Source organism: Megalops cyprinoides, chromosome 7, assembly GCF_013368585.1.
Source record: "Megalops cyprinoides isolate fMegCyp1 chromosome 7, fMegCyp1.pri, whole genome shotgun sequence".
Classification (NCBI taxonomy): domain Eukaryota; kingdom Metazoa; phylum Chordata; class Actinopteri; order Elopiformes; family Megalopidae; genus Megalops; species Megalops cyprinoides.
Genome location: NC_050589.1, coordinates 12,919,772 through 12,937,455, shown reverse-complemented (window position 1 = coordinate 12,937,455; position 17,684 = coordinate 12,919,772). Strand labels below are relative to the sequence as shown.

At 43.7% G+C, this 17,684-nt stretch overlaps 1 protein-coding gene across 1 annotated transcript; it reads left to right on the top strand.

Annotated features, from left to right (window-relative positions):
- Positions 1-586: 586 nt before the first annotated feature.
- LOC118781234 (ADP-ribosylation factor-like protein 8A) lies at positions 587-13,113 on the top strand. Its single transcript, XM_036534181.1, has 7 exons — positions 587-1,008; positions 5,275-5,355; positions 6,691-6,764; positions 7,095-7,188; positions 8,535-8,602; positions 9,400-9,470; positions 10,288-13,113. Exons 1-7 carry the CDS (start codon positions 886-888, stop codon positions 10,338-10,340), a joined length of 564 nt encoding a protein of 187 aa, XP_036390074.1. The 5' UTR covers positions 587-885; the 3' UTR covers positions 10,341-13,113.
- The last annotated feature ends 4,571 nt before the right edge of the window (positions 13,114-17,684 follow it).

Here is a 17,684-nt window from a genome sequence, read left to right as displayed (position 1 = left end):
TAGAGCCAATAAAAGTGAAGTGGGACCATGAACGTCTGTATAGAAATAGACCAATTTATATTAAAATATGTGCATTCATTTAATTCACGGCATCTTTATTTAAACAAAGAATCATTAATTCTACATGTGTTTATTTATTAATTTACATAGCTATTTATTTATTAATTGTTGTGGGCTTCAACATCCATACTGTTTAGCCTGTAACAGAGGGATACATAATGTCCAATGAGGTTTGTAGTGATATATTTTGATAACTGAATGCTGCACTACACCTTTATCCACCCACTCACTCAGTCAAAAGGCAGGCACAAATTGCTACAATTCTCGCTTCGTTTCTAACAGACCTCTCGCAGCATGTCAATTCATATTTGATCGTGTCGAGATGAAGCGCGGCAGACCTGGAAAGGCGGTGGAAGAAGACAGAATAATAATTCTGACCAAAACAGTTGGATGCATTGGCGTAGTGGAGCGTAGTGACAGCCCCGTCGGATAAAACTGGTCAACCGCCGGTAGTATGTTTCCAGCAGAGGGCGCGGTCTTATGAGGCTCAGACAGCGAACCTGGGTGTGCAGTCTTTATCCAGGCACTCTTGTCAGTGCATTGTCCCGGATCAGCTGTGCATGGATCCGAAACCCCACCCAATGAGGAAGGGCAAGGCGCAGGGAGAAAGACGGTCTGAAGAAAACAGAGGTTGGGGATCGCACTAAACAAGGGAGGGGTTTCAAGACTGTCGATTAATACAATATTTACGCACGGAAGTAGCGTACAATTTCCAGACAAATACATACCGGTATCCCTCTGCCTGTTTGCGCAACGCGAGCGAGGCGGCGGTAGCTAGGTACAGTCAGCTGATATTTGTTATTTTTTACAAGCCGTTTTTCCAAGATGATCGCCTTGATTAACAAGCTACTGGACTGGTTTAAAGCGCTGTTTTGGAAGGAGGAGATGGAGTTGACGCTAGTGGGACTTCAGTATTCGGGGAAGACCACCTTTGTCAACGTGATTGCGGTAATCCAGCCTTTATTTGTGTACCATTATGTTACTTGTACAAATTTTGTGTATCTAACCAGCAATTGATGCTGCGCCCCCCAAATTGCCCAAGCGACGCATTATGCATGATCATGGCCGTCTCAGAAGTACTTCTACGCAAAAACGACACATAGTAGCTATGCAGGTGTACAGAGAATTAGAAATGTCAAGGTGACAACATTTAACACTACATAGGCTAACGATACAGTGTGTTATTGCAGGGTTGAGAAGGTTTCAACTCAGAATCAGCATATATGGACGGATAGCTAGCTCTAGCAGTGACTATCAGAGGATATTGTGTGGAAACCCCCTTACTTTAGAAAACGATATACTAGCTAGCATTTAGCAGGCTATTAACTACATGATTATATTCGACACAAAAGTGTTATCTTCGGTTGGATTTGTAGGTAGCGAGCTCGCTGTTTGTAATGGTTTTAGTGCTACCTTAGATTTCACCCAATGAGACTAATGGCCTGAACACCTCTGGGCGGATCGATCGGTTAAAAAGAAATCAATTATGACGACATGCCTACATCACAATCGCAAAAGCTGGAGTAGAATTGTAAACTGAAACTTAACTCTTGAATGAAACATGTTCTGCTTATGCCTAGTTTATGTTTGCAATGCCCGCTCGGACTGTATCGTAGGTACAATTGTAGTCTAGGTCACCTGCAAGTTTTCAAATCTGGCCTTGTTATATTTGCATCTGTCCCAGTGGAAAGTCCTCAGTTCATTATCTCTACATTAGTAACAAAAATATAAAAAAGAGATTAAATTTATGACTATAAACAGTCTCTGCCCTGCAGCATGCAGCGATCTGCTCCGTTTAGTCAGCCAAACTGGTGCTTTGCCTTGTAAGTTTTAAGTTTGAAATAGCTGTGTTTGTAAAGTTATGGAAGTCTTCTGTGAAGAAAAAATACATTTCGCTTGTCTGTCATCCCCCTGCGTTCTCATGTTTTAAGAGATGGGAGACCTCACCGCAGAATTTTACCCCTGTATCTTTTGTTTAACGGCTTTCGCACAAGTCCAAATTTTGCGGGAGTCATTGTCGCATGGGCAAAAGCCTGCATGATTTTTCTGTGACTTGCAGTGTTTTATGTTCTTGCACACACACACAGTTCAAAACTGTCATGCGGTGCTGGTCAGTCGTTTTTGAGTAGAAACTCCGTTTTTAGGATTTTTTCGCACTATGAAAAATCCGCTGAAATTGTAACATACTCGTCATTGAGCTTGAAGTCTTTCTTATTTTGGGAGGACATTTATACGAGTTTTTGGGATAAACGGACAGCCGATTCGAAACGGATTTGGCATAAGTGTGCCGTAAGAGGCGGAAATATCCTAGAGAAAGAGCCATATGTTCTCAGGGGCCTCTTAACGTTTTTCCCTCATGATCCAGTTACGCACACAATCAAAATCCGTAATATCCTGCGCTGTGTCTTGCATTCTCTGGCAGAAGCCTTGTGGAAATCGGTGGTCTGACTACATGGAGCCATTCGTATTTCCACTCTTTTCAGGCTTCGCTTTGTCGCCTTTTCTAAACTGAGTCGTCAGAAGTAGCGTATAAGTGTTACATAGTGGTCGGTGAAGGCTGACTTGTAGCAGGAGGATAGGATGGAGGTACTGCTGCAGATGTACAGTGTGTCCTCAGTGACTGTAGCTCATGATGGAGTGTACAGTGAATGGAGAAACAAAAGGCCTGATTTGAAGGCAGTGACAGTGGAAGCAGAGGCCTGTAGAGCTAGCGTGAACAGTTCTGTCAGTACCACCGTAATGGTCCTGAGTCATCAGCCTATGGGAAATCACGTGAGGCACGTTAGGCTGCTGACACATGCAGCGCAGATCAGAGATGGAGATAGCACTGCCAGCGCATAGCAGAATGAGCCAGTCCGGGTTTTACTGGAGACAGGCTGGTGTGCTGGGTGGAAGCCACTGACATTCTGAATTCTGAATTCTGTCTGTGGTCGAACCAGCACATAGTAAAGCCTGGGCCGGCTCAGACTGTTAGGCGCTGAGAGTGTTTTTGTGCCTGCCAGAGTTATACATACATTGATATACGGGCTCCATTGGGATGGCTGGCTGTGCCCAGGGGCGGTAAAACCAGCTGTGTGATGGTGCCTTGCCATGTCCAACCAACCCCACCTGCTTCAGACCAAGCAGCTCTCTTGAGAGGGCTAGTGTTACTTTACATCACATTACATTATCCAGCGCAACGTCCAGCGCAAAGGAACAGAAATGTGTCCATTCAAGTTGAATCAGTGTCAGACCAGGCTAACAAAACTCCCAGACCAGATGAACTTGTGGAATCTGACTAGGCAAGGGAAGCCAAGTGTACTACCATGCATCACAGTCACTAGATCACAGAATCTAAAACACATTGTGATACTACGTATAGAATAAATAGCAAGTAAGACAAGTAGCAGGTGTTAGGGGATGGGGATTGAGGTGAGGTCTTTTAGTGTTAACAGGAAGTCTGACTTGGTGAACGCCGTTCCCAGAATCGGCTGTGTGGCACCTCTCTCTCTCTCCATGGCTTTATGATGGCCGTGACTGCCATCAGAGGAGGATCGTTTCAGCTTTAATGGGCCGTTTTGGTACCAAGGCCTCTGTGAGTGATTCAGGGGAGGATGTGTGCTCTGATAAATATTCCTCCACTGCTGAGGGAACATAAAAACCCAGACCCACCAGAAGGTCATCTGTGCATAAATTCTCGCCTCGGAAGGCAAATAAATTCAAACCAGGTTCCGGAAATGACACTTAATGCTGCTGTAGCCTGCTTAATGTGAAATTCTGAGCTGGGCCTACAGTATATCAGTTGATAAGAATGCTTATGTGACCATCTCAGAGGAGTAAATGACGAACTGGGATGAGTGGCTAATGGCACCTTTTTAACCAGCTGAATAAAGGCACAGGTGGAACTGATTTTTCTCTTTCGTCCAAATTTTACTGGAAGCAGGGAGCTGTGGCAGCCTTCCATTGTAGATTGCATCATTCTAATATAAATCTATGAAAGGCATTCATGTTGGTTTGTTTATTCATGAACCTCATTGGCTTCGTTCAGCTTCCCCTCAGGCTTTTGTTTGGCGCCCCCTGTTGTACAGGACAAAGTGCATGTGGCCTGCGTTTGGAAACCCAAATTGCAGCCATGCTCCCTGACCCCAGGACAGTGGGGTCATTGTGAGGCTACAGGCTTTTACAGCTGAATTTGAATGAGAGCAAGAGGTCAGAGGTCATTAGTACTGGAGCAAACGGCCTGCGTGTGTCTCACATCTGTGCCACAGAGTGATGCAGACAGAGCAGCCAGCACAGAGACTGCTCTGGTCCTGCTCAGCTGCTCTCCCTTCTACTTGATGTATTAAACTCTGCTGCTTCACTTTTGATTCAGTTTTGACATGCGATGTTTGTTCCCCTCCTCTGTGAGTGCTGGGAATGTGGAGGGTGAAACATCTGCTGGACAGCAGTTAGGGAGCAATACTCAAAGCTATGGGCTCCTCACCAGCTCAGCCATAGGCCGTTACCTTCAGTGCTGAGTTTTTAGGTAAACAGAATGCAGTGGTGGGACATAACTGATATCGTTCTGCCAGGGGTTCTCAGGTAAGCAGTTTGTGAGAATCTTATAGTGGCTCCTCAAGCCTACCATCGTATTAAGTTAGGAGGTTGTCTCACAGAGAGATGTGCTGCTCCATCAGTCTTTGCTGAAGAATTGTCATCCTGGACAAGTGAACCAGAGGTCCTCTGCAGGTGGATTACAGGAAAATATTCAAGTTGGGATGTACATTTATTGGTACAGTGGTGCTCAAGCCAGCATTCACCTACTAAGTGTTTTATGGATGATGTGTAAATGCAGTTGTGTTCACATAGATTCATATAACAATAAAAAAGTTTGTGTATGAATATGCATTTTCATATTTTGGCTGCAGGTCTGGTAGGACATTGTTGACATGGGAACACTGTGCATCATTTGAAAGCAGATGAGTTATTATGAACATGCTGAACATTATTTGATAGGGCTTTTGCAGCAGAGCTGTTTCTCACTGTAAGTCTTCTTTATTCCACGATTGTGTACACTTCAGCTGTACAGTCACTGTGATGCACCTATTTATGTCTGTCAGGACTGAAATGTTGACCTCACTGTAGTGAAGTCAGCCAGCAGGAATTAGGCTCAAGGGTTAGTTATTGTGTGTGTTTCTTGTAAAGGTGGAAGTTTAAAAGCCTGCTCTCTCTCTCATTCTCTCTGTCCTCCGGCAGTCTGGCCAGTTCAGCGAAGACATGATCCCGACAGTTGGCTTCAACATGAGGAAGATCACCAAGGGAAACGTCACCATCAAGGTCAGGAGGCATGAATGCCGAGGGCGGTGGGCTGTCCCTGTCTCCATCAGTTGCGTCTGATTGCATCACTGAAACCCCAGACACCATGCCCAGTTATATTTAGCTTTTGCAAACGCAGCAACAATGCAGGCAGGATCACAATTATATTTTGAATACTCTTTTGCTAGTGCAGCTGATGTAGTGTATTCTCACCTGTGTTACATAGGTATCCACCCAGCAGGTGAGAGACAGTATAGCACTGGGATGAGAGCAGTGGGGCATTCCCATTGGAAGCATTGCTCCTGGACACTGTGATAGTTTGTGCTTGAGAGTACTGGGTATAGGCAAGCGTAAGAACAGCCTGACATCTTAGGTAGTCTTCTAAGAGTACAAGTGCAGCATGTTCAGCACCCAGCTTCCTTCATGCTGCATGAGAAAAAAAAACTTGTGTAGCTCAGCATTTGACTGCCCTGTAAAGAGGAATATTGTGTAGGATACTGTGTGTTTCAGTTTGGTCTGTTTCATGACATCATTCATTAGGTATTTATCATTCAGCTTTGGGACATTGCTTAGCTGTGATAGGATGACTTTTCTGAGCCATGATCCAATCATAATGGCCTTTTTCTGCCCAGCAGTGTGAACAAACTGACAGGATGTTAACCAGATCAGTATTTGAATATTGATACTGGTATCTGAAAACTGGTCTATGATAATATCTTCATGGAACAATTTGTGTGTACGACCTGAAAACAATTGCTTACATTCTCTACGTTAATGAAATGGTCTATGCTTTTAAAATCTGAGGGATTTTATACCAGCCCCTGGATCTTCCCTCGAGGTCATAAGTTAATTGGTGAGATTACATTTCATCTAAAATGTGAAAAGAAAAAGGGGGCAGTTTATGACAAAAGAAGGTCTGAGGTTATGTTTTGAATCTGCTTCCTATAATAACTAGTCCCTTCAGCACTCTGCATGATATGGCTCTATTACTCACTGTCCCACGGGGAGGGAGGGGTCTCACCTGTCACTGTTTATGGGGCTTGTGCTGTCCTTAGTTTGCAGCTGGCTGGGACTGACTAGAGCTGCGTGTGTGTGTGTGTGTGTTTGTGTGTATATATGTGTATGTGTGTTTGGGTCTATGTCCATGCTATGTGTATGTGTGTGTGTGTGTGTGTGTGTGTGTGTGTGTGTGTGTGTGTGTGTGTGTATATATGTGTATGTGTGTTTGGGTCTATGTCCATGCTATGTGTGTGTGTGTGTGTGTGTGTGTGTGTGTGTGTTTGGGTCTATGTCCCTGTTGTGTGTGTGTGTGTGTGTGTGTGTGCGTGCGTGTGTGTGCGCGTATACCCTCTGCAGCTGTGGGATATCGGTGGTCAGCCTCGATTTCGGAGCATGTGGGAGCGATACTGCCGTGGAGTCAGTGCCATCGTGTAAGTACCTGCAGCACTGCACTGACTTACATGCACCGATTCACTGACTCTCACACGCTGATACACAAAGTGCGTCTAATAAAGGGACAAAAAGGGACATAAGGAACACAACTGACTACATATGAACATGCATCGATCCTTGATGTTATCATAAATACAAAAGCACATTACATCGTACCCTGGGGCAAGACCAGGACTACACAAGCATGGCAGGTAGAATTCTGCCTGGATTTACTGTTATGGAATAGTGGTACAGAAGGCTGAGTGTGGGGACATCCCCTGCACCCTCTCCGTCAGAACCATTGTGACATTTCCCTCTCTGTGTTTAAGGTACATGGTTGACGCTGCCGACCCAGAGAAGATCGAGGCATCTAAGAATGAACTGCACAACCTGTTAGACAAGCCTCAGCTGCAGGGGATCCCGGTGAGTAGCAGAGCCCCCCCCATTTAATCTGCAGGGCTGTGAGTAGCAGAGTCTCCCCCCCCCCCCACATTTAATCTGCAGGGCTGTGAGTAGTGGACTCCCCCAGTTCAGCCTGCTGTGTCATTCAGCTGCAGCCAACAGAGCTCTTACTCAGAGCAAATTACAGGGTGAGCAGAAAGAAGGAGGCAGAAAATGGAGTAGCGCTGGCAGTAACAAGCTAACAAGTAACAGCTTCCAGATCTCTTCCGAAGTCCCCATCAGAACTACATGAAGTACCTTCCCTAATCGATTTCCTGCTAAAGGCTGCAGTTTAGTACAGCGCGTTTGATGGGTGTCCTAGAAAGCAAACCAAGCTGACATTTGAGAAATGTTTTTTTTTTTTTTTTGGAAACGTGTGAAAGACTGAAGAAGTCCTCTGCACACTCGGTCAAGGCTGAGATTCCTTTAGATCTGTCTGAAGGTTAGTTGTAAAAAGAAAGCTGTCTGGAGAGCATTGTCATGTCATGTCCTCTTGTGTCATTAATTAATGTGCCTCTTATTTGTAAATAGACTTTTCTGGAGATAGCACCTTAGGCTTTTCTTTGACAGTGTTTCTCTGCCCTGTACTGGAGATGGGGGAAAATACAGATACTGTGAGCTGATACTGTGAAGTTAAAGATACTTTTAGGTTCTTGAATCTTTTGTTCACATCGCTTGCAGTTGAGTGAGTGTTTTTAATTTGAGCTCTGCACTCCAGGACTCAATGCAGGTGGCTGAGTGGTCACTGTATTAGTGCCTGTAGATGGCGTAGTGGTCACTGTGTTTCATTGCAAGTATAGGATTTTTAGAATGTAAGGCATTTAATGATGAGAGCAAGTCATTCAGCCCAGCTAGCCTTGTCAGTCTGCTGCAGTCTACAGTGAGTGTGGTCTTGCCCATGGACTCAGCCTTGGGCTAAAAAGGGAATCACAGCACTCTATATTGTCGTGACCTTTTAGCAGTAATGTCAGAGAGTGACTTATTTAAATAAGGATTGAAGATTTGAGTAGGAGCAGCCTTCATTCTTTTTAAAGCACTGCTGATTGTTTAGTGCCTTCATTAACTGGAAACCATGAAGCCAATGAATGTGAGTAGCAGTTTCAGACGATGATGGAAAATGACCTGAGGCGACCCCCTCATGCGAAAGATTCAGAATGAGTTCCTGTATTTCGAACAGGAAGGATGATTTGAGTGTTTTTAATGCTGTTGCTGAGCAGGGGAAAAACATGAATGATCTCAGAAGTAGATGATGTGAGCCAGTGATGAGCCATCGAAAATGTGATGGGGAAGCAGGTCTGCTCCAAGGTCTCACTCTCTCTGCCTCATAGGTCCTGGTTCTGGGAAATAAAAGGGATCTTCCCGGCGCGCTCGACGAGAAGGAGCTGATCGAGAGAATGTGAGTGCATGAGCTGTCTGCCATTGTAAGCAACCAGCCAATGAGCAGAGAGAGCAGGGATGGCCATGGTCGAATCATAACTGCACTATAATGCGGTCCTGTTGGACATAGGCATTTACTCAATCATTATCTCTCCAGGGCCTTGGCACCTCCTCACTCTGTCCTAACACCCCACTCCTCCTTTGTCTGTACCCCTCTGTTCCTCCTTTGTCCCACCTCCCTCATTCCCCCTCTCCCCTCCCTCCTTTTTTCCTTGCTCTCCTGTTTCCCCTCTGCACGGTATGTTCTGGTATCTCCTTTGGTGCTGTGCTGAGTGTTTCCCCTGGGGTGAATCACCACAGCTTTTGCATGACCTTCATTCACCCCTGCTTACTCTATCTTTCAATGGAAACACACCACTGCTTACACCGAAAGAATTTGCAGGTTGTTACAAAAAAGTTAAGTGTTTAAAAAGAGAAAATCAGGTGTGCTGCTATCCCTTTTTCCAAATTCTCACCAAGAAGAGCCCTTACTATGGAAACGTTTGCTAGCTAATCACAGAAAAACACATTTTGTAGCTACTCAGAGAAACATCACCCTTGTGTATAATAACCCATCTGGTGTGCCATGTCAGTATGTTCATCAGTGGTGTTCCTGTAGACATTCAATTTTACATTCTCAGTCGTGTGCTGGTGAGAATATTTGTTGCTCCATCTGGTTTGAGCGACCCCCTATTAAGACCCATAGGCTTTTAACTAATAATGGTGCTGTAATTCCACCCCAGCTCATAACCATTTGACTTGTGTTTGTCTCCACAGGAATTTATCTGCCATTCAAGACAGAGAGATCTGCTGTTATTCCATCTCCTGCAAGGAGAAGGATAATATTGGTGAGAATGAGTGTTCTCTGCCCACATGCAGCGGTCTGTCACAGTACTGCAGCCCAGGGCCTGGGGCAGATTCACGCTACAAAATATGCAAACAGGAACTGGGCTGGATACGCACTGGCTGTCAGTGGAATACAGTGACAGAAGTCTTTTTGCACAATAGTGTCACCAAGCAGCATGGGGTGACAGACACAGTGGGGTAGGACATCAGGTTAATGATGCCTGTAGTCCAGCTAAAGCCACTCAGTCAAGTGAATTGATCATGAAGTCTCAACAGCCTTGGAGTTGGAATAGAGGCCTGCTGTATCCCACATTAACCCTTTCACGCATATGGTCACACTGGTGTGATTAGCCTTTTATTGCGTACGGTAAAACCGGCGCGATTAGAACACTACATTGGAAAAATTCTAGCTAATTTTAGCATTGAGGCAACAGCGCTTTAACGTTAAAAAATATAGCAAGTGCAGCAGTGAATACTATGAGAAGCTTATTGCTAATGAAAACATAACAAACCATGTAACGTAACACGTGCGCTTCTTATCATAAAAATAAGTTATGTATGAAAGGGTTAAATTCTATCATCAGTCTTTCTGGGCATGTGCCATATATGACCTCAACTGCCGCCCGATCCTCCACACTACTGCCCCACACTGCTGCCCAATACTGCACACGACTACCTAATATGCCCCACTACTGCCCCACACTGCTGCCTAAACTGCACACTACTGCCCAACACTCCACACTGCTGCTCCATATTACTGTCTTATACCCGACTATGCTGCCCCCTACTGTTTCATAATTTAATGTTATTCATTTTCAGATATCACACTACAGTGGTTGATCCAACACTCCAGAACAAGGCGAACCTCCTGAAAGCCACACCCTGACAACAGAATCCTGAGAGAACCTCTACCCCTGCCCTCCCCTCATCCAAGACCTCATCACCATGGAAACACCACCTCCTCCTCCTCCTCTGCCCGCCTCCTCATCCACCCAGTGCCCCTCCCACCTCTTTCTCATCCCATACAGATGGTGTGAAAACCATAATTTGCAATATTTCAGCATATTTTTTGTTTTGTTTTATACTTTATAATATTTTGTTGTGACTTATTTGAACTGGATAAAGTTATATATGCCAGTCCACAGTTAAAGCATCATTGTTTTTGTAGATGTTTATATATTTTGGTACATGTATCAAGTCGTGTTAAGGAGACATATGATGGAGGGAATGTGTCTGATTGCTGTTACATAAAGTCCAGATTCATAACTATAATTCCAGTGGTATGGCCATCTGTACTTATAGCACAAGTGCAGATGTCAGGTGGGCATCACTTGTGGTTGCACTATCCTATACAGCATTTAGCTAGCTGTTACTATAGGCTAATGTTAATAATCTGTGTTTTTTTGGTTAAGTGTTAAGTGTATAGTGTTTCAGTGCTTTGTACAACCTGATGTCCACTGGCAGATGAGGCCATACCAGGTATCATTCTTATTGCGTCCAACATTTGTGACATCGCAAAAAAAGCAACCCAAAGCAGCAACCTACCCACAGGGGAGAACACACTTGTGACATCACAGTATAGGGAGCCTGATCGACGTGTGATAGGCATATTCATCATGGAAGGGATTGTGCAGAGAGCTGTCCACGGGGTCATCTGCCTGACCAGTTGGACAAATTCTTTGTGCCAAGCTGTTTGTGTTGAGTGTTTAAGCTTAAATTTGTTTAAAAGTGCTAAAAACTAAAACTGGAAGTGTCATCTCAAGTTATGCTGCTAATCTGTTCAGCAGCTTTCTGAAGTTACTGGGTGTGAGTCAAAATTATCACAGTAAATCTGAATGGGATTGGATGCAAGGATTGGGTTGAAGGACCTTATTTGGTGACCATGCTGTGGAGGCCTCCTTTGTTAAGAAGAGTCCTTCCTTGTTTAAAAACATGTATAAACAGGTACAAAAGTACTTTGGACATTTCATTTAGTTTGTATGGTAATGATTGAACTCCCTTATTGTTATTTAAATTTGAATTCTAACTCCCAAGTGATAAAAACAGATCAGAACTTCAGACAGTGTACAGGTACACAGAAGAAATGCTGTAGTATATTTTGTACTTAAAAAATAATAACTTGACCTTAAACACACTGTTAGCACATTATATATGATATGAAAACAAAATGCTAGAGACAGCAGGGCCTCACCATTAGCAGACAACCCTTGATTGATATATATTGCAAAATTAGTTCACAGATTTGTACAGGTTAGTGGCATTGTAGACTGACCGTAATACCCATAACAGCTTTGATCAACACAAACCTCAGTAAGGCCACTGCTGCTTTGTAACTTGTGTTTTAAACAGGTTTTAAACTTTTTCAGTTTCATACACAGCAGTTCCATTGTTGTGAAGCAGAAATAAACAGAATTGCTGTGTGTGGTTTGAGTAAAGTAATATATAAGTTAAACTCCTGGAGCATTAGCAGTGTGTGTGGTTTTTACTTTGGATAACCTTGGGGGGTTACCCTTCAGTAATGCTCTTTCATGTGTTATAATAGGAATTTTCCTTTTATGACAAACTTACCATATTTGTTGCTGGACAGACAGATTTACTCTTATTGGGGAAATGAAGGATGCAGAGCTGACATTTAAAACCATAACATCTCTAAATGGACATTGTTGTCTATAGAGCCCTCTTGCTACAGTCTTTTTGTCGCTGTGCTTGTGAGCATGAGAAATTGTATGTGAAATGGATGGAAGGATGAGTTTATCTTGTCACTGAAAACATCCAGACCTTTTTCATAGCTTGCCCATAGCAGAAAACTTTTTTTTTTAGAGTATCCATTAATTTCTCATATTAATTTGTTCTCTGTATATATCAATGTTTTTGAACATGATGAAGGATAGGGAAGCGTCATGTACTACACAGCATCTCTCTAATGGTTTTGACTGTCTGGGTGAGATATATTTAGTTGTACATTTTTGTGTTGGTGGACAGTGTACCATAACTTAACTCCCAACACAGCTTTTGTAGGGTGTGGCTTATGCCACTGCATGGGGCGTGGGAGTGTGAAATTTTGTATATAACTGTCATAATAAAATTAACTGTAACTGTGTGTCTAAATTCAAATGAATGTGGTATACTTTGCTCCTTAAATGGCCATTCTCACCTCACGAATCATTAGATTGTCCTTAATATGGCTCCGTGTCATTGATACTGTGCCAGAAAAAGTTCTCCGGTGCATCGCCTCCCTTCCCTCTGTTTTACTCCTGCTCATGATCTGGGAAAAAGCCCCACGTTTAATTGAACTGTATTCGTCCATCTCTCTGATTGGAGTGTTGTACAGATGAACCCTTCTGTGTTGTTTGTTGACACTCAGGATCAGTAGGACTGGGAGAGAACAAACCTTCTGACACATTTCTCTTGCCTTTTTATTACTAATTTATAATCATTGTGTTTTTTTTGTATGCATACGTCTAACATATTCCAGAAGATAAGCAGTCAAGTTTTACTTTAACCGGTACTGATGAACAGTATATTACTATTATTATGGTAAATATGTGTACATTGTAATTTTTGTATGTTTTAAATAAGTTCATAATTGTGTTTTTGATGGGACTTTCCTGTATATAGCAACTTAAAACCAAATAGTGAATACTACTTTGTATGTGTTACACAGGACTTGTGTGGTTATTGTGCCCTGATGGCACGCTGGGTTTCTGTGTGGGGGGAGATGGCATGGGTGTGTGACAGCCAGTGAGTGACAGTGTGTGTAATACAGCACAGGGCTAGGCAGCCCTGCTCATGGCCTACAAAAGGTGTTTCCAGCCAAGCTCTTACGTGATTGGATTAAATTATTACTCTAAATAAATGCCATTGACCGTGCGTTTGCAGCGCTCAGCGTTTCACTGCTCGGACCGAGTCATCTGCAGTAATGTAACATAATACCTGTAATGATGTGGTTAAAGGGTGATGTTAAACTGGAAACGTTTCCAGCACTCCAGGTGCAGGGCTTTCTGGCCCTGGTGCAGAAGCTGTGTGGTGGGGTGGGAGTGTGTTCTGCTCTTTCTGATGTCTGTGTCTGTTATCCAGGGTGGTGGCATCTGCTGTTCAGTGTGAGCCCTGGAGGACCACAGATGAGTACTGTAATATCCTCTGTGTGGCACCACATGCATTATGCCAGTGCTGACCCCACCTGATTCCGTTTTAGAGGCAAAGACACCCCGCTGTTGCTTACCCTATTTTACTGCCCCCTAGTGGGCCCCAAAATACCTAAACCAGCATCTGCAGCCTTCAGAACGATTTAGAACCAAAACAAATTTGAAATGCCTTTTTGTATTCTGTGATAACAAAATCGTTAATTGCATGCAAAATACAAAATTGTAACTTAAAATCTCATTGTAAATGCATTGAACAAATATGTTGCACAGCAGTGATGACTACCTTGAAGGGGATTTCACTGGTGACTGAAGTCCTAACAGCCTCTTTTCTTCATTTTTATCAAGAGTGCCAATAATCGGACCTGGTCTTGACTGTATATTTCACTGGGATATTTCACAAGGAATTCTAGTTATAATATTCCAGGCTCCACTATTTAAATGAAGGCAGATTCTGCTTGCAGTCTTTCACCAAGAGCTTGTATTCCATAAGAAAATCTAAAAACTGGTGGTATAATATAATGCACTCTGCTTATAAGAGTCACAGACATCCAGATTATGTGACTTGTATAAACTGCTGATAAAAGCCAAGTACTGAAACAGTACTAGTACAGGAATAATTTTCAATCAGAAGTGGCTGAGGTAAAAACGTCATCACCACATGCAAATGCCCTGCACACCACTGCACACAGCATGCAACGTTCAGTCTGAGCAGATTACCTAATGTCCCTCAAGACAGATGTACTGATTTTTATTAAATATGTACACGAAATGGCTGTTCCCTGCAGGTTCTTTCCATTTTTTTAAACTCAAGAAAAAACTTCTAAATATTGACAAAAATGAAAGGGAATAGGTTGTATTATTAGAGCATGATGTACATAAATGTGCAGGTTTTTCATGGTGCTGCTTCTGTTCTCCTGTGATGTTAAATTCTTTGTAGGCCTGCTGTAACACATGTCCAGGAGTTGTTTATTACATTTGGTTGCAGACTAAAGCAGTCTGTCTGTCAAAGAATTTCTTGGGGAGAGCAGCCCTGTGTGTTGCATGTGTGTAGCCTACAGTCTGAATAGATATAATTACTCTGGGAACCCCAGTAATCTACATATCTGCAAGTACCTGCTTGTTTGCTCAACTCCATTGCGTGTGAAACAAGTGACCCCCATGAATGAATATGATGTAGGATATATATATAGTTAGGTCCAACAGAAAAAGACAAGATACTGCGGGCTAAAAGAACAAAAAACAATTGTCTCCAGAAGTTAGAGTACATATATATCCATATATATTTTTAAGTATATTTTTCATTCTCAGAGATTTACATCTTCAAAGAAGGTATTTCTTTGTCAGCAATACCTGGGAGAAAGAAATTAAAGGACTTCATGTGTAGATTATCGAGGATTCATTAAGCCACATCTGGTATTAGACTAGTTATGTTTAACACTAGTTTTAAGAGATCACATTCATAACACCTCTGAGATACAAACTGCAGTTACCTGTGTGCTAGTGAAATGCTCGCAAACCTTCTCAGTTTCTTTGTATATCATGATGTGGAGTGCTTTCAATAATAATACCTACAGGGTAGGCATTTGTAATGATTATGCAGTTGTACCTCTGTATTTCAGACAACAGGGGGCAGTAGCTGCTCAGGTAGAGGTAAGCTGGGTTATATGTACTGTCTGTGAACTGGATCAAACTGTCCAAAAATAAGAGAGTAAAAGATTTTGTTGTTTATCAACTTCCCACCCCCTTTTCATACAATGGCTGCAATGTTATACAGCAAATCAGAGATTTAATCATGAAGTACATAATACAATTGCAGGACAACTGTCTACATAAAAGAACAGCAAATAACATACACAACTGTGCTAAAACCAAAGCTAAACTGTCCTGTATTAGCTTATGGGAAAGGGCTGTTTCTCAGATACAGTCTGCAGGTGACCTGTTTCAAGTTTGATACAGTTTGTCAGGGGAGAATGCATTTTTGTGGGTGTAACGGAAAGTGTGTGTGTGTGTGTGTGTGTGGGTGGGTGCCTGGGTAAAGGGGCTTGGTAGGCAACCAGCAGTGAAGGGGTGCAAGGTATGATCTGGATGTAGGAAAATGTGGTCATGTGCAGGTGTGTACTCGGACTGACCAGAACAGTCATCCAGAGTCAGTTTGAAATGTAAAAGGCATGTATTATCAGCCAGACAGGGGAAAGAGAGATGGGTTGGTACAGGTATACATGGGGTAGCAGACGCTCTCATGTACAGTTTTACAGGTGATTTGGAAAGAATGGTTATCAGCAGGTAACAGGAACTACCTCCCTTTTAACTTTTGCACTGAATATGTATTTGTAGATTGTCTGTTTTTCTGTATGGCACTATGGGAGGAAGGTGGCACTGACTTGACTCCCAGACCATCCATGCTGCTGTGAGCGGAGACAGAGGTCTGGGACCTCACTGTTATCTGACTGGTATTTCTGTGTGTGTCCACCGTCCCCTCTGCAGAGTACCTCCACACCCAAACACTGTGCATGCTTCTGCCAACCACAAGATTAATGCAAGACTCAACACTCTGAACCACAGGGTACACAAGGGTTGTGACCTCTGCTCATTGGTTCAGATATCTATCCAATCAGAAACCTCAGTTTCATTTGAGTGGCATGGCCAGACCTGAGTTCAGTGCCTCCGGATCTATGGCCTTCCATGCTGCGAAGCATTTGTAGGTTTGCTTTTGAACGCTGGCCATTCATGCAGAGAGGCTGCAGGTGCTGGCGGAGCGGGGGTGCGGGTGCGGGGGGGGGGGGGGGGGTACTTTGTGTTTGAGGGGCTTCCCAATAGCTTGCACCAAAGCCAAGTAAACAGACAGAAACAGGATGGATGCAGTGATTCATGAATGATCCAGGCTCGTCTGAAAGGCCCCTCTGCCCCCCAAGCACACACACACACACAGTAGCCCGGCTGACTCTGAGCTCTCTCTCTCCCCCAGCCATGAATACGAAAGAATCATGACAGAGAGGACAGTGGGAGTGCTCTTTCTCCTTGGCAACATGGCCCAGGAGAACGAAACGTACCAGAACTTCCTGCCAGAGAAGCGGGGCCTCTAGCTCAGGTCCCGGCTTCTGCGTGCGGACGTCCGTGCCCAGAATGCAGCTCCGTGGACTTTGGGGAACCAAAGCTTTGTGACAGGTCCTTGCCATGGCAACTGCAAGTTTCACTCTGATCCCCAACTTTATCTTTTTTTTTCCTGCCTTCCCCAGGACCCTCCCTCTTGTGTTTATGCTGAACAACACAAACATTGTCCCTCTCTGGAGCTCGGGTGGGAGCGGGGGGAGAGGGGGGGCGTTCTATTCATCGCGCGCAACGAGCCCGCTAAGTGGGACACTCAGACCCATTAGCATGCTCTGCCTGAGCCAGCCAATGGGGGACTCTGTATCAGGAGAAACATTCACATGCGCATAACAGAACGCTCACACGTGCATGTCAACAGACCTTTAGTTAAATCAATCAACATTCTCCTGGCCATTTTCAGACGCACCATAGATCTCTGAACGGGAGATCAGAGACATCGACTGATGGCATCATCATCTGAATTATGCAGATCTCCCCATCTTGCCATGGTTACTGTGCATGTTTGACATCAGTATCTGAAATGTGTGAGAATAAACTCTGGGGTTCATAAAAAAAAATACAAAAGGCTTTGAGATTGAAGACCGGATAAATCTGGCTTTGAATAAATTAGAATGTTTGTCTTTTTGGTTCGTCGTCTCACATTTTTCTTTTTCACTGTGAAGATTTTAAATTCTGCTTCACAGCACATGATTATCAGTTTGCAGACGCAATGTAATAATGAGCTGGTGTGCTACTGCAAACACGTGGGGCAGGAAGGAGCGTTGCTCCCATTAGAGAGACAGTGAGCTGACTGTTCCATTCAGAGGACTGGGGGAGCCCCGATTCACACAGAATTAGTGGGAGTTTAGCTGTGCCTCTCGGGCTTTACTAATGAGGGCTCCCCCTCCACCCCACCCCACATCTAGGCCATGGATCTCCCTTCTCTGTCTTTATTCTCCAAAGTGCTCAAAGGAGCTCGACTTC